The sequence below is a fragment of the Haliotis rufescens genome, unplaced genomic scaffold (assembly GCF_023055435.1).
Source record: "Haliotis rufescens isolate VD_foot unplaced genomic scaffold, xgHalRufe1.0.p SCAF_16, whole genome shotgun sequence".
Taxonomy (NCBI): Eukaryota; Metazoa; Mollusca; class Gastropoda; order Lepetellida; family Haliotidae; genus Haliotis; species Haliotis rufescens.
This window is the reverse complement of record NW_025963846.1, coordinates 10967364-10985258: the sequence shown is the minus strand read 5'-3', so window position 1 is coordinate 10985258 and position 17895 is coordinate 10967364. Positions and strand designations below refer to the sequence as shown.

The 17895-nt window shown below is 40.1% G+C and overlaps 1 protein-coding gene across 1 annotated transcript in view; it reads left to right on the top strand.

Moving 5' to 3' along the window:
- Nucleotides 1–17895, top strand: part of LOC124134850 — a 55149-nt gene that overhangs the window by 9711 nt on the left and 27543 nt on the right. The window contains exons 5-9 of the mRNA XM_048396857.1: nt 2036–2175; nt 4221–4328; nt 6717–8003; nt 8577–8678; nt 11838–12755. Of these exons, the coding sequence (XP_048252814.1) occupies nt 12647–12755 (109 nt within the window). The 5' untranslated portion in view covers nt 2036–2175; nt 4221–4328; nt 6717–8003; nt 8577–8678; nt 11838–12646. The remainder of the gene's footprint in view (nt 1–2035; nt 2176–4220; nt 4329–6716; nt 8004–8576; nt 8679–11837; nt 12756–17895) is intronic.

Sequence of the window (17895 nt, the reverse complement as noted above, 5' to 3'; positions counted from 1 at the left end):
ACATTGCATGGGCTATAAATATACCAGATAGTGTACATTTTTCGGCACAATAAATGATAATACCGCACAATTGTCTGCTTACCTAATATGACACCGTATATGGCAACCAAAATACACCATAACTTATAATATTGTATACAGCATTGTGGGCAGTAAACGATAATTTTGTTATTTACAATACAATACAAACTTCATAAGCTAGATCTATCTGCAAAACAATTCCACATGCATGTGTTACACATCTTCCCGAGGCAAGGGAGTTAACTGACCATTGAAGTCCAGTTTCCACCCTTGCCGAACTAGGCTCGAATTCCTTCGTAGCGCCACCAGAGGTTATTACAAGTTATGTCCTCTATAAGCCTCTCCTATGGACTGATCGGATTCCACCTCTCGTATCACTTGCATTTGTTTCAATCAAAATGGCGGCGCCCAGTCAAGAAGATCCCCTCGATTATCAAGATCTATATTGTGATAAAACGGGTTTTACCTCGCGAAGTGCATCAAATCACGTGAGCACCTTGATTGAAAACGTGAAAAGACTCGGAAAATATCTGTTGACAACGAGTTGGAGGTGCACATGCTTTGCAAATCCTGCAATCGACCGAAATCTGCACGACAGTTTACAAACGGGATTTCGATTTGGGTGCTCGATTTTGATTGGACTATGCATAGACTCGTTAGTCCAGCCAAAATGTAACTCCACAATACCAGCCTAGTTCGGCAAGGGTGGTAACTGGACTTGTATAGTCAGTTCACTCCCTTGCCTCGAGAAGATGGTGTTACAACGCTCAACTATGTATGGGCAAACAAGGGCATTGAGTAGAAAGAGAAACCAATGTGTGTGGTTGAAGCAGTATTTTATTTCAAGAAGAAAATGGATTAGTCAACAAGCCATGGCTATTTAAAAAAAAGAACAACATAATTTAATGGTACAGCAATTATTTATGTGTAGACAAGCAGGCACGCAAACATCCACACAAACACACACACACACACAATTTTTTTTTAAAATTTTAAAACTTGTTTATTAAGTCAAAGCCCCAAAGCCCCAAAGACACCGGGTGTCATCACATCTAAATATTCTACGTTTATTCAGTGTTGATCCCACTAGGTTTAAAATAGCCCATGGAAATCAGTTAAAAGATTAAATGTCACTTTAACCTTTTCAAACCGTGGACACCTTCAGTATCTAGCTGCATCAATAACGACGTTATATTATCAGTAATCAGCCTGATGATGTTGCTTCCCGCTTTGATGAAGGATTAGAACCTACACAGAAACGTCGCTCCTAATTGTAATAAAGAAGTTGTTCATCCTTAAATCCAATCCTTGGTTTGTTGTTTAACGCCGCACTCAGCAATATTCCAGCTATATGACGGCGGTCTGTAAAATAATCGAGTCTGGACCAGACAATCCAGTGATTGGGATCCACGCAATTGGGATCGATGACATGTATCAACCAAGTCAGCGAGCCTGACCACCCGATCCCGTTAGTTGCCTTTTACGACAAGCATAGTCGCCTTTTACGGCAAGTATGAGTTGCTGAAGACCTATTCTACCCCGGAATCTTCACGGGTCCCTTACTTAGTAATCCAACTTCCAAAGGATTAGTTAATGTCTCTCAAAGAAGTTAAAGAAGTTATATGTTGGTTTCATAGTGATCAGGTGATCTTGGCCTTGAATTGAACCAATTCCTAAAATACACCATCGTCTCTTTGATCACTGAAATATTTGACAATTGGTTACTGACCTTGACACCCTCCTCGGCATTCATCAAGGTCATTTAAGGAATGTTAATGTTTCCTTGATTATCAGTTACTTGATGTTCAATGTAAACACATCATATGCCAGATATATTTCTCAACAGTAAATTGGAAGCGAATAAAATATGACGTCCATGAACTGCACAGTGAGCTTATGGTTATGAAAACACGTACGGAAGCAGTGACATTCACATTTATACACATTAAACAACCCCTTCTTCAAATGGGACTGCGTTGATAGTATTGTAAACATAAACCATTTTCTCTAACAGGACACAGAAGAATGGCTGCCGAGTCAAAGTCCATATGTTATAAACTCAGTGATCTACATTCGACCATCAGGACATGTAACAATTCCAGCCGGGGGTCAACGTTATATTTAATTCACACAATGCAGGATTGGTAGTTCTTGGTAAGTTCTTGAACAATTCTCATGATTCCAAATTTACTAACTAACCCTAAGCAATGTTTATAGTATGTTTGATTTATGCGCATTCCTAGTCAATCCCTACAAGTCCGAGACCACTCCCAGTTCAAGACACTATGTCCACCAGAAGATCGATTCGTCAAGACTATTACGATGATTCAATCCCTATCAAGTCAACCCTCTAAGGTGGTGGATGTCTTTTCTAGGCAACCTAACGTCTCTACAGGATATGACTTTCAGATGAAGGTTGATGTTACGTCCTCTACAGACAAACGCCATCCTTGCATGGAAGATACGTTTCTCCCAATCATCCATCCTCATAGCCACGGGCAGCACCACAGTAGTGGCATACATTCACAAACAAGGAGGAACCAGATCCAGTTCTCTGATGATGGAGACTACACGATTGTTTGCCTTGGCAGACTCCATCAGTTGCCGGATGGAAGCGAGCCATATTCCCGGAAAGCTGAACATCCTTGCCAACAGCCTTTCCCGCCAGGGCAGAACAGTGGCAACAGAATGGACCTTACATCCCGAGATCTTTGCTTGGATAACCACGTTATGGGACATGCCACATCTAGATCTCTTTGCCACTTGTCAAAACCATCAACTTTTATGCCAGTCCAGTTCCCGACCCAATGGCTCACCAGATCGACGGATTGGATGGGTCTATTTGCATACGCATTCCCACTAGACAAGGTCATCTACAAGGTGGAGGAGACGGATTGTATGTTATCCTGATGGCACTAATCTGGCCCAGTAGAGCATAGTTCCCCAGATTATTAGGTCTATTAACGGAAGAACCTCTCCAGTTACCTCTCCGTCGAGATCTGTTAAGACAACCCCAGTCAAACATTTTCCACGAGAACCTGCCCAGCCTACATCTCACCGCCTGGAAATTACCATGCAAAAGATTCAGACATCCGGGCACTCTGAACTTGCCTCGGAAGTTGTGGCAAGATCATGCAGACCTTTATCCTCCCTTATATATGACAACAGATGGGATATGTTCATCCAGTGGAGAAGACGACAAGGGATTATAGCTAATACAATATCCACCCCTATGGTAGCGGACCTTCTACTACACCAACAGCAGCTAGAGTCCATGCTGCGGACTGTTCTGGTCTCACCCATGATCAACATTGGACCTCAATCACTCTAAGATCGCTTCCAGATTTTTCCCAGGAAATTATCTCGAGTCAGGATAAGAATCAGTGACTAAATGGTTTCCAGAAGAGGATTACTGTCAATTACACTGGTAGTTCCTAGAGGCAGATCACGCCGGGTCCCTGTGGTAAATTCTGGCAAAGGATGTAATAGGGGTAGAGGATTCGCAAGAATTATCGAACAATAGTTATCATTGTTAATAATTGTAAGAATACTACCTCCATTACATCAGAAGTACTCCCACCCACCTCCCCAATTCATCAACCTCTTGTGGTCAGATGTTGGAATGAAGTGAGGTTCCCGCCATTACGCACATCACAGCTTGGGTTGCTAAAGTGCAAAATTGGGAACAACTAATTGTGTAATTGACAGTGAAGAGGACATCTGTTGGACATCTGAAAAATTTAGTTAGTGTGATTAAAGCCAAAATAAGGATTTCTCGCAAAGGGTGTAATAGAGGTAGTATTCTTAGAATTATTAACAATGATAACTATTGTTCGATGACTCTGCCACTGAAGATAGTTAACGTACTGGTTATTACTGTTTACAAACTGAAAACGTTTGAAGAATGGACGATAAATAGATTTTCACCATAGTGTCTCCTGATAACAAATACTCGTCGATAAAAGATTTTTTTAAGATCGGCAAGACTCGGGAGTTTTAAGCCTTCATTGACTCATTTTGATATATTAGATATCAAAAGACATCCGGGTGAGAATCTTTATGTAATACCATGTCAGGTACCAGGTATTTATTCATTATGATAATAGGAACTTCCTACTGTTCAGGATAATACGAAGGATGCTCATAACAGCATAATGACCATTAAGATTGTTGTTATTTCACTAATTTTCTAACCATAGGCACTTTGGAGGCTGTTGGGTTCAGCAGGGTTCCTGTAGTTTTTACGGCTTCGTCTTCCTTCACAAACCGGACAAGCATGTGGAGTGGTCTTGAGGTTGTCAGTGAAGGTAAGTACATCCTTATTCTGTGAAACAATATTATGCTAAAAATCAGGCGTCAGCTGACCATCCGTTGTCACGTCCCTTGAAAGGGAAACATCAACCAAACCAAACGATAGCATGTATGTTCCCTTAAATGCTTTAAGACAAAATACTTTGAATGGTTCTCATCCGCTTGTAATAAATTTATACACCGTTCAAAACATCTTCTTAGATACCACAAGGCAAGTGTCAATAACAATGAGTATAACATTTAAGCGTTCAAGAACCTGTCTAATTTGATTTGTGTCACCAAATGGGAATCAACATTTTTAAATACCCATTTTTACAAGTAGAAGCAAATGGAATTAATACAACGGGGACTCTTAGAAATTTGGCATTATCAGAAAAGATCCAAGTTAAATTTTTCAAAACATTTGATTTTTCAACTTTGTACACCACTATCACACGAGACGACAGCATTCCTTCATCCATGGGGAAATTGTTACTGAACGTGGTGCCAATAGATATACACTACTCAAAAGTTTCCTGAAGATCAACAGGACAATATTGCGTGAAGACGTTTGTAATGGACAAAAATCCATTGACATGTGCCACTCAGTATCAACTAACCCCATGTGACCAACAAGGATTGATATCACACGTCTAAATGAGAGTATCTGACCAAAACTGAAACGTAGAAAAATCGTGAGAGGGCGATATATATATATATATATATGGTCAACGGTCGCGAAAAGTCGTTCTGGCGTGAACTGTAATGGAATGTCCTTTGATATATTCAATTGGTTGAGGTCTGGTAATCAGGCTGGTCATTCCATACGGACAATGGTCTCCTGCTCTAAGTAGGCATAAACGACCCTGTAACGCACACCTATCATCGTGCCCTGCGATCGTGATATGGCCCCGGTTCTTCCAGCTCTACTGATCCCACCCCAAATCATAATTTGGCCCCTCTTCATACTGGTCACGTTCGACTACGTTGGATGGCTGTCGACCACTTGCATGTCGCTGGGAAGCCGATCAAAACGCCTGATGCCGAGTCCATGCCCTGCTGATCACACTTTGGCTGTCACGTTGTGCTGACATAGTTTCAAGCATGCATCTGTCATCTTTGAAGTTGAGGGGGCAAAAGTGCATTGAGTCGTTGAAATCCTTAGTAGAAAATGTTGTTGTGCTCAGTTATAATGATAACAGGTTTTCATGCATCTCGTGCTCATCGTGCCCATGACTGCATGTCTCTGTCCGTTCATCATGAAATTGAGTTCTCATAGAGGTTACCCAATCATTGTGCACTGTGATATTTCAATCTGAATGGTTGTTTGATACCTTCAAAACATGATCCTTAGCAAACTCTAAGTAGTATTGTTACATTTCTATCTTCATTGGTTTGGGACAATTTGTCAAAAATGAAAGTAAATGTCATCTGATGTTTACTGAGAAAGTAATTTGTGAAATGCTGGATTTCCTCATAGATAGCATACATGTGGCATTTTGGGAAAGGACTTTTATCCAAGAAGTAGGCATCCCCATAGGCAACACTCCCCTTGATGATCTGTTTCTTAATGCATACGAGTCGGATTGGCAAGATCAAAACAAGGGAAAGTTGCAAAGAAATTTAACTTAAGATTCAGATGACATTCAATAATGGTTAAATAGCCATTATTCTCCTCTACTGATTTACACACCTGGGCTAGAGTTTCAGAGTGATAAAAAACTCTCCACAAGACTGCATGACAAGCAACCGCGAAACAACGATCAAAGGACATTCCATTACAGTTCACGCCAGAACGACTTTTCGCGACCGTTGACCACCAATGAAATGACTAGCAAGAAGTCGACATCAGCTAATCAGAAAACAGCTTTTTCGAGTTTTACGGCGCTATGACAAAAAAGATGACTTCAACTTTCAAATAGGTAACTTTTGGTGAGCAATAATCCAGCAGATCTAGCCTTTGGTGTCTACATTTCACAACTTATGACGTAAACTCGAGTATCTTTGTTGTTGGATTCCAAAAAGCGTCAACGACTCTTGCTTTAACGTTGTTTAATCAGGGCAAATACATTCAATGCCTAAGTAAAGCGTCCAAAATGTGTTTTAGTACACATGAGGAGGGCATGCATCAGTGAAAAACTGATGTATGATGTCATTCGCTATTCTGATTTGTAGCTTGTGTTCAGGTGTGTATTTTTCAGGTGAACAATTAACTTTTTTGTGGTTGTCGTAGGTAAGACCGGTGGGGCAGGATACGCTCACATTATCGAGAACACCTAGCATCACCACTGTTTCATAGTGATTCTTAAACACATGTTCGTGATATAGTCAGAATCGTACAATAGACTGTGCATAAAAGGTTAATTCGTCCACTGATGGTCAAGATTATACACTCATACTTTCAGGGAATTTGACAATGGAATTCAGCAACGTATATGGAGCAGTCGCCGGCATCAAGGGATCTCTGGCTTCCATTACCTTAAGGCATTGTCACATCCACCATAACTACAGAGGACTATATTTACTTCTTGGAGGTACAAACCAAACTAGAGTTCAGCTGTCTGGAACCATCGTGTCAGACAATTCAGTGGAGGGAATTTACGGGAGATATTGGGATGGAGGAAGTAACTTCATTGGCATGAAAGACTGTGATATCTTGCGTAATGGAAATAATGGCCTGACATTCGATAGAGAAGTAGTCCTGTCTGCTGAGAACTGTAGAATATCACATAACAGACGTTATGGGATATACCATTACTACAATGGAGGTATGGGTACTATGATAAAGGGATGTACCTTTGAGAACAATGGATTAAGCGGTTTTGCTCTAGATATTGCAAGATATGGGACACAAATGAACATGACCTTTCTGGATTCTTATTTTACAGAAAACCAAAATAGTGGACTGCTCCTAGATGTTCATAAACCAGTGTCAGATATGCAAATTTCTATTATAAATTCTCACTTCACCAATAATAGACACTACGGTGTCCATATTAATGCCTATTTATTAAAAACCGTGCCAACAATAGTATTGCGAGGTAACACACTGGAAGGTACAAAGACGGCTTCTCCTTACACGTTAATGCGTCTTCAATGTCATTCAACAGAGATTCCAGCAAAAGTTTTCATTGAAGATAATATTTTCTCAAAACGTTCAGCATTGTACACTGACATTACCTCAAGAAATGGAAGTAACGCTATCATTTCCGGAAACTGGTTCATAAATTGTTCAACAACATCAGTGATACACACAAAGAACGCTGGAGTTGAAATCCACAACAATGTCTTCCTGAATCCCCATGCACGGTACGATGTGTTTGTTGATGTATCCTATGCTGAAGACCAGTGGTTGAATGCAAGTCACAATTTCTGGGGAAGCAATGACAAGTTCTTTGTTCGATCCAGAATATGTGATTTTTTCTGTGATGTCTCGAAATTGATGGCTGAAGTGCATCCGTTCTACGTTTCTCAGCTTCTCTCTGATGTCTCGCCTGAGGTGGACTCTCACATGTTCTCTTATAATGAAACAGAAAACACGCTTGGAGGAATACTGAATGACTCTATCACTTTTCCACCAAATGAACTTTTGTACGTAAACAGAAATCTGTTCATTCCAGTTGGGATGCAACTAACCATTGAAGAGAATACTACATTGGTATTTCCAAACAAACATGGTATTGTCGTCAAAGGTTCGTAATGTTTATGTTTTATCATGTTTGTTCGGTAATGTTGTACTGCAGTAGTTTTGTGTCGAACCTAAATACCACTAAGAATAAATGCAAACATTTGAGCTTGAATTTGATAAAGAATATCAACCTACTGTGTTTTAAGTTTTTAATAAATATTTTCGCAAGTTTCAAAGTCTTCAAATATAATTTCTTTCGAAAAGACAAGAAAATTATAGTCTAATACCATGATGAAATAAATATACGGGAACTGTTGAGAGGGGACAGATTTACGCCCCTTTGGCTTGTCAGAAATGTATGTTAGTGGGTTTGAAGACCGGTCACTCAGTGACTTTGCACCGCAACAACTTTGTGATATATACATGTAAAAACAACACTGTTAACAATTGAGTTTTAAAAAATATATCATTTTTGGCCGATTTACATTGTGTTGTGCCATGTAATATCGATTTTCTTTGAAAACTATTATAATACATGTCATAATGTCTTCATGTGAAAGCACTCCTTGCCTTTCTTTAGGAAAGTATTAACTAGGCCTATTACCGCTTTTGATGTGTAAAGCCTTTGTTGTTTTAGGTATATTAGCAACTCGCGGGAAGGCAGACGGCAAGGTTGAACTTCGAGGTGACAGCACTGACAGTTTGCAACTCTGGAGCGGTATCTTCATCTATGCTACAGGTACCAAGATGAATAAATTTATTGATTGACATCATAGACATAAAACCCTTAAATATTTCAAATAATTGAGATTCGACGGGTGACATACAAATGTGATACCGAAGCCAGTTTTCGTAAAAGGAGAATTTGATCATTTGCTTTTGTTCAAGTGTTCTAACTCAATATTACATTTGTCAATTCCACAAGGATTTTGATAGTGTTAAGCGACATAAGCTACATGTATGTATATGCTTACCAAAGCATGTTCAGATAGGAAAATGTTCAAATGTAAAATGCAAGCATCAGATTGTTTGTTCGTTGAAGTAATGATTTAAAGACGATGGATACAATAGTTCGTGCGCACCTCAATTCACGCCGTTGCACGCAAGCTTACCGTGACGAATTACCTCCCTTGACGCGCCCTGTCTTCTCCATAATTGGTGGAAGAAGCATCGACGTGTCCGTTTATAATTGTGGAAACCTGCAACATGTACCTTTGGTATCCTACCCAAACATGAGCCGATAAGTAATACAATATAACTGTTTCAGTGCATCTCTGAATTTCCAGACTCAGAAAAACAGTGTGTAGAGTTTTATTAACTGGGCACATTTTAGTCTCCTCCCTGAATTTCTAAAATATTCTTTCTTTCCGTTTTTGGTACGAGAAGCATAGCTATTTATGATTAAATAATTGATATTAATGGATAAACAGAAAGCATTGTAGAACATAAAACCTGCCTATTATGTTATATCTAACAATACTCAATGACAAGCATAATATATGATTGATTATATCTAGATAATGAGTTATCTCCCTTTTCAGGTATCAGGATGGACAGCCCTAGCTTTCTTTGGGCATGCAAATACTCAATATTTTGCGTGGAGACATACCGATCTTTCTATATTTATGTTGCTTGGTGGTTATTGTACGTTATGCGTGAAAATGGTGGCTCTGTAGTGGGTTTTGATCTTCTAAATAACTATTTACATGAGTACATGCTCCTTTGCTTCACGAGCCACATTAAATATGTTGCTATTTTCCCTCGATTCTATTTTTGGTCCTTTTTTCACCTGCTTGTATGTAGTTAACAAATGTAAATAGTCATAAATACTACAAAGTAAGTTTAATTACACTATTAGGTTAATGTATTTCAAGGAGTCAGCATTTGTTTTATAGTGATGGTAAATCATGTCATTTGAGGCCTACCCCTGCTACAACAAAATATAGCATGGAAAAGGTATTATTCTTGTTTGTTCGGTACAAGTATACTATCCACTCTCTTCATGTTACATCTCAGAGCGTTGTAGTTGGTTTCACTTATTGTGTCTAACGTCTTTAACAGGCAACAACATATCCTTACTGTTTTTGTGCAATTGTGTGAGTGGCGTGTGTAGCTAGTAGGCAAGACATACTTACCCTTTTTTACAGTGATTCATTCACATAATTTTCACCGCGTTTAATGGTGGATAGACGAGACTGTTTTCTATATATACTGAAACGCAAAAGAAACGTCATCCCAAGTAACATTGCATGAAAAGTTGTCATTTAAATATCTGGGTAATTTTTGTCAAAAGTTTCTAAAAATTTTAAGGTTACCTTGTCCGGAAAAAAATGAAATTTGATGATAAGAAAACAAAGGAGATGACAATAACACCGATCACCCAAACCATGGTAACCCGATGCACGTGAGTTCTGTGCAAATTGAAATGCACTTGCGTTCCCCCCATTTCTTGCCCTATAAAAATCCACCCAGATCTGATAACATTCATTCGCAATTAAATTGCTACCACATGTCAAGATTGACAGCGTCACCAAGCCCTTGGACGATTGCAAGCTGGACAAAGCGCCCAACAAGTAGCCAATGCCAAGTCCAAGTATCTAAGCCACATAAGGGCCATATACAGGCTCCAGCAACGGTACCAGACCACCAACACTACAGATGACCCTCACTTTGTGCGACAGCATCTTCAAGAGCGCTTGTTTACTGCTATGGAAACTGCTCGACAGACAATGGGGACATGCTAGAGGGTCGGCCCTGTGGTTTTCCAGAACATCGGTCCAGGGAGAGGCAATGGTGTCACAGCAGCTCGGTAAATTGATCAAGTCTTGAGACCACACCCCCCACCTCATTTGGCACGTCGCCGCAACCACGAATTTCAGCACGATAACCCCGTGCCCACACTGCGAGAGCAGCAAGAGACTTCCTCCAGCAGAATGACATCAGAACCATGCAGTGGCCTGCCCTCAGTCCCGATTTAAATCCCATTGAGCACCTGTGGGACGAGATTCAAATCCAGCTGAATGACGTCCGACCAAGGCCGACAAGTGCAGCTGATTTGTCTCAGGCACTCCTCAGAGTGTGGGCTCAAGTGCCAATGGCCTTCTTCAACCGCCTCATCCATTCCATGTATCGACGTTGCACGGCAGTCATCAATGCACATGGCGGACACACGAGATACCGACTTGTGATGCCATTTTCTTAGGGACTAGTGTTGTGTTTCACTTTAAGAAAATTTGACACTTTAATTTTAACCTCGATGATCAGTTTTGACAAGTTTAATCTTTTTAATATGTCTCAAAGTATGTTTACAGTGTTTGGACAAATAAGGTTTCTCATATATCTATCCACGGTGACGTTTCTTTTGCGGTTAAGTATATTTGATATACAGTAAACCAGTCGGTCAAAATCAAGGCTGTACACATGTTTTCAGTATCCGTTAATGAGTAATGTCAAATGAAGTTATGTGTAAAGGTACACATGAGATTCAACTTTTTCAGGTGTTGAAGGAATCTTGATGTTGCTTTTAACTGATGTTATTTTGTTAGAACACATGACTTACAGAAACGATCGATATTTTAGTGTTGGAATGATGATTGAAAGTCTAATGAAAACAAATAATGCTGTTTACATCCAGAAGAGGTAGAACTTTAGCAACACGAGAAAGCATACATCAAGTGTTTGATAAAACTCTTGAAAAGGCCTGAATAAAGCTGGCTAAGAAATATTTCTAACGCGCTGCGTTTTTAAAACGAATTAATACATATACAACATTGGCGTCTAATATAAGACTGCACTCTCTCCTTCTCTCTTATTATTAGACAATATAACATTCGAACTACATTGCGATCTTCATTGAAAATGCAGTACTGTTACAACTGTTACGTTGTTCTTGTTTCAGGGTCATCACTTGAGCACACCATATTGAGACAAGCAACTACTGGGATATCTTTGTTTACTGAACGCTCTGGAATGCTGGTCTTGACAGACATCACAGTAACACAGTGCACATATTCTATCAGGGGACGATTTTGGTCTGATTTCGTTCTTTCCCTTGAAAGAGTGCAAATGAATGATTCCGATCGGGGCTTGTATTTGGACGCACTGGGTGTTGGCACTGTATCAGTAGCTATTGGGCATAGTAGTATTCATGTTGTCAGGTTTGCCATAGATCTACAGTCACGTACGGGCCAGTTCAACGTTAGTCTTTATTCGTCACACTTGTCATCCGCATGGACTGTGCTTAAAATCGTATGCTTGTCAAATGTTACCATGAGCCTTCATGACTCCAAGATTGAACATGTAAATAATCATGATTCTCTTGATGTTTCTGCCCGGCTCTTGAACATACATTTAAGACGAATAAACGTGAAGGGATTAACATCCTTGACCACTTCCATGCAGCAGCTGCCAGACTCTTATCAAGGTACAATCAAAATCCAGGATTCTATCTTCAGTTGTGATTGCTATCGTCATGTTCTAGATGCAGGAAATACGTATGATTATACAACTGCACATGCACATGATGTTATACTTGTGAACAACACATTCCAAACACAGAATGGTGATGTTTATCTCAGTGTTCCGAGATACTCGCTTCCTTGGGGTTTAATACTGGAACAGAACATGTTCAAATGTAGTTTAAACATGAGAGGAAACATCGGAAATGCGTCTATAAAGGAAAACACCTTTCAATTCCCAATGTGAGCAATGACGATTCACGTTCAACGTTCAGATGATGGTTTCACAGAAATCGCTGGAAATGTTTTTAATGGTGGTAGTGTTTCACTGGAGTCTGGCAGAGATGGTGAAGTGTTTGCTGTCCAGAACAACCATTTCAACAGAACCACGGTCGTTCTCAAGACTCCAACTGTCACCCTTAATAATAATTCATTCCTTAATGGGACAGGGCGTGATGTTAAATTTGAGGGATCCGGTTATAAAGGACTAGAGATAAACTGTACACACAACTTCTGGGGAACGACAGACGTAAAGGAGATATCAAGGCGAATATATGACTGGTCGTATGACGAGACCCTCCCAAAGATACAATTTATTCCCCTTTATAGGTTCTCAAACCTGACAGATCTTCAGTTCCCTGCCAGGACCTTTTTTGCAGCTGATGGAAGGATTGGTGGCAGCATAGGAGGGACTGTGACTCTAACATACGCAGCGAGTCCATACACGGTGACTGATAACATTGTGGTTGGGAAGCTGGAGACATTAATTGTTGAGGCAGGAGTCACTCTACGTTTCATGAATGGTGTTGGAATTGTTGTGGAAGGTAAAACTGTTATCAAAGCCAGATATACAGTTCGTAATTCGTTCAATGCGTAAACTGATATAAGCGTTGACTGATCGTGTAATTCGGATTTAAATTGTCTTTCTTGCAGGTGCATTAAAGATCAATGGTAATAAGAGTTATCCTGTTAAAGCTGTCCCTGCTATTCTTGGAGAAAAATGGTCTGGAGTGCAACTGTTTGGGCATATCTGTAAGTACAATGGTATTATGCAATTGAAAATGCAACATTGTTATTTCCGTCGAGAAAATAGAACTTTTACATAAAAGATTGGACACTTTAGTACGACTGATGTTCACATTCTTGTCATAGATAACATTGATAACCATCCTCATGGTAATTTGGGCCAGGTCAAGCAGCTCGACGGCTCTATGCTTTTCATCTCCAGTTAAAATGAAAATCGGATAATAAATTAAGGGACCAACAGACCGGACAATGCTGAAGCAAATAATACAAAGACAAACTAATTGTTAGCTGGACATGATATACAATGTGTTGAGGACCCCTTACAGATTGTGACAGAAAGCATTAAGTCTCTAAAAGAATCCCATTACCTAATACTCTTTTTTAATACAAATTATTTACGACACGCAGATATAGTTCTTAATGTAATCTATACACCACTGATTCTGTCAATTGAAGATCGCACGCAAACAACATACTCTAATGTCAGACTCGTCGGAGGCAAGGCTGACAATGAGGGGCGACTGGAAGTGAGAATTAATGACACGTGGGGAACTGTCTGTGATCGCGGTTATGGCAGAAACTATGCTGCAGTCATATGCCGAATGCTTGGATATGAGTGAGTTGCCCAACATACAATTTATAAGCATTATACATATTGCAGGTTTGAAATTACAAGAGGCAATACAATGGGTCAGGTGTGAGGCCGCAGCTTGTAGGAATTATGTGTTTTCAGGTATCCAATTCCCACTTGGCAAGTGTATATGACGAAAGTCGGGTCGTAAAGGCCTCAACTCGCGCTAGTGTTGCTCTGATAGCCTTGAAGTAACAGTCTCATCACGACGATTCCAGGGAAAGGGCAGCTAAATTTAAATCATTTTCGGTGAAAATCGGGGCTTCAGTTGGTTGGTTGGTTGGTTGGTTGTTTAGCGCCGCACTCAGCAATATTCCAGCTATATGGCGGCGGTCTGTAAATAATCGAGTCTGGACCAGACAATCCAGTGATTAATATCATGATCATTGATCCACGCAATTGGGACCGATGACATGCATTAACCAAGTCAGCGAGCCTGACCACCCGATCCCGTTAGTCGCCTTTTACGACGGGCATAGTCGCCTTTTACGGCAAGGATGGGTTGCTGAAGACCTATTTACCCCGGAATCTTCACGGGTCGGGGCTTCAGACTGTCGGGGCGAGGTCTGTGTTGACGGTCGCTGTCGCTTTTTAATTATTATTTTAGGTTAGAGATCGTCAAATTTCGTTCTTATGCGGTATAACAGGATATAATATCGTCGAGGTAGGTTTAAATTAGTGTCAGCATAACTGACGGTTGTTGGGTGTAAACCACTTCAATATGGATTGCGAAAATGAGGGGAATGGGGATGAGGATATTGCTAATACATTTGATTGAAGAAACACCGACGGTTTGGCCACGTGTCATCGCGGTGTAAGAGTAAAAATCCAGTATGTAGAAGATGTAGCGGGGACATTAAGGTTGGAAATTGTAAGGCTGGTGGTGTGTCCAAGTGTCGAAATTGTGGAGGAAATCACAGTGTTGCTTACCAAGGCCTTGAAAAATATAAAGAAGCAGTGTCTGTTCAACGAGTCCGAATTGAAAACAATGTCTCGTCTGTGGAAGCCACTCAAATTGTCAAGGTCTCTCGTGGTATCTCTTACGCATTTGCCTTAGCTGGCAACAGTGATGTTTCTCCTCCAACCAATAACATTTTAATAGAGTAACATTAATAAATGTGAGACAAAACCTTTTCCATATTCATAAGAAATATCTGCCAAAAGCAAGGTCGAGTGTACACTTCGGACTATTTAAAGAGCATGTGTTTATGAATCACTATTAAATAATGATGATACCAGGTGTTCGCGAAAAGGTGAGCGTTTCCTGCCCCACCGGTGGCACCCGTCACAAGCACGTTCAAAGGAAAGTCACCTGAAAAAGCACGGGACCATAAGGTCAAAATAGGGAATTGCATCGGACATATTTTTTGTCACTATTGCGTCAAGTTTGGAAATGTCCTCCACCTGTCTACCATATAACTTTGTGAAAGCTTTACTGAGGCCTTGAATGTTGTAACCTTGATCAACAACTCGTGAGCAAGATTTCGTATGACGCTCTTTGAAATCTTGGTCGAAAGAGCATGCTCGATTGTACCTCAAAAGTTGTGAAATGTAAATACCAAAGGCTGGAATATTGCTCGACATGAGGAGAAAGTTGACTATTGGAAAGCTGAAGTAATTCCTCTTGTCGTACAGTCTTGTGGCGAGTGTTTTGAATCTATATCCATAGATCTAAATAAGAAACAGATGAGGCGGTCTCACTGGTCTCCATCATTTCTAGTTCAGGTGTGTAAATCAGTGGAAGGGAACTGGCTATTAGATTGTTATTCAACGATATCAAATCATCGATATACCTGAAGCCAAATTACCTTGCTTTGACTTTCGATTCATATGCCTAAAGAAACAGATCCGCAAGAAGGGGAGCACAGTTGGTGCCCGTGGGAATCCCTACTTCTTGCCTGAATGTCTTACCCCCAAATTTTAGATGTTATCAATAAGGAAGTCCTGCATTTCTCATATTGTTTTCTCAGTAAATTTCAGATGGAATTTGCTTTCATTTTTCACAAATTGCCCCGAACCTCTAAATATATAGATATTTAACTGTATCTGTGGTCACCACGTTTTGTGACAAAAGCCTCATGGATCAAGGAATGAAAATTTCCTTGTTTGTCATAGTGGATAGTGGTGTACAAACTTGAAAAAATCAAACGTTTTGACAGAATGGAACTTGGTTCTTTTCTGAGACTTAAAAAAATCAAGTGAATCCTTTGAGGTTTTGAGAATCCACATGGTATTAATTCCACTTGTCTCAAATATTTTCTGTGAATATAAAGAAAGTCCCAAGTAATAAAACAGATTACAACGGAACAGGTGTTGAAAACCTTTAAGATGAATCAGTACTGGTGGTTTTGAATGATGTTAGAATGACCAAAATGAATTTGAGGAGATGGATGTTTTCTCCTTTCGATTATATCCTCATTAATTCTAAATGTAACTGGGATATATGTCAAGACGATGCTTTCGGAAGTGATCACTTCCTAGTATTCACTAAAATACAGGTCCAAGTTTTTTCTCTTTGTGAACAACATATTACTTCTGAACTAATAGCTGTCTCGAGAGTAGTCTGTTTTTTTTCAAACAAAAGAGTGCGATTGTAATAAGATACATGTATATGAAAGTTTATTCTGGTTTCAAACATACTCAAGTCAGAACATATGAAGCTTGCGTTGTTTGCAATGTTCATGCCTGAAGTGTAGATCGAGTGTAATAACTCTTTGCAAAGTAGTATGTACAGTATGACAGTGTCTGTCATTGGCGTCGATTGCGATGTTGATCGATATGGTAGAATTTTGTCACTCTGTTTGTATCCTCTTTGCTGTTGAAAACATCCGATCCGGGCTCTCTCTATATTAATCTGAACACCTCCAAGCATATTGTGGAGGAGTTTTTCAATTATAAACCATTCTTTTCATATATTTTCCTTTGATGTTTGTGGGAGCTGTAATAACAACCGTATCCAACGGGAGGAAACTCACATATTCAGATTCTTTTATCTGCAATACTGGTGTATTAATTATAAGCCCTTTTTTGTTCTGTCTTTGTAACTAATGAGCTGCATCTCAAATCAAAAGAAATATTGACGATGGTATACAATTACATCGTGAACTTATAAAAAAATATTTATGTTACAATTTGCAAATATGATTATGTTCTCAAGTACAGTGAAATGTTTACAAACTTTGATAAATAAACTAATACATGGAAACTTAATGTTATTTTGGATGAGACAAACATTGATGTATTAACCAATGGAAATATGCAGTCAAAGAATAAAAACTTTAAATTTAAACCTCTTTTGGTGAGGTGTGGTGAAATTGGGTTTAACGTCTCGTCCAAGATTATCCCGCGATATGCCAAGGAGAGGCATGGGCCACCGAGCCGTGGATGCCCGTGCCTATAATAAAAACATAAGATGAGATTGAGTTAAATGACCGAGGGTGTACAGGTACTAGTTGGCTACTAAGCTGCTAATTGTGTATACTTAAAATGGTACCGTTGCCATGGCCACTAGCATGGCCAACGGCGATTCGCAGCTAGCGCTGCTGGCCTGAGACTGCTACCACTGTCCGGCCCCCCCGGTAGCATATTTAAACGCTACCATTGCTTGGCAACTACCACGCTGCCAAAAGCAGCTACCACTGCTGGCCTAAGTCAGACTACCGCTGCCCGGCCCCAGGTAGCGGGCCAAAGCAGATCCCACTGCCTGGCCCCTTTAGCAAAACCATTGAGCGACTACCGCCGCGGACCCAACTGTCAGCTACTGCTTGACAAGACGACTTCCGCCGCCGGGCCCATATACGTGGCAATTGTTTGCCCCAACGTATGTTATTTTCGATTCCCCG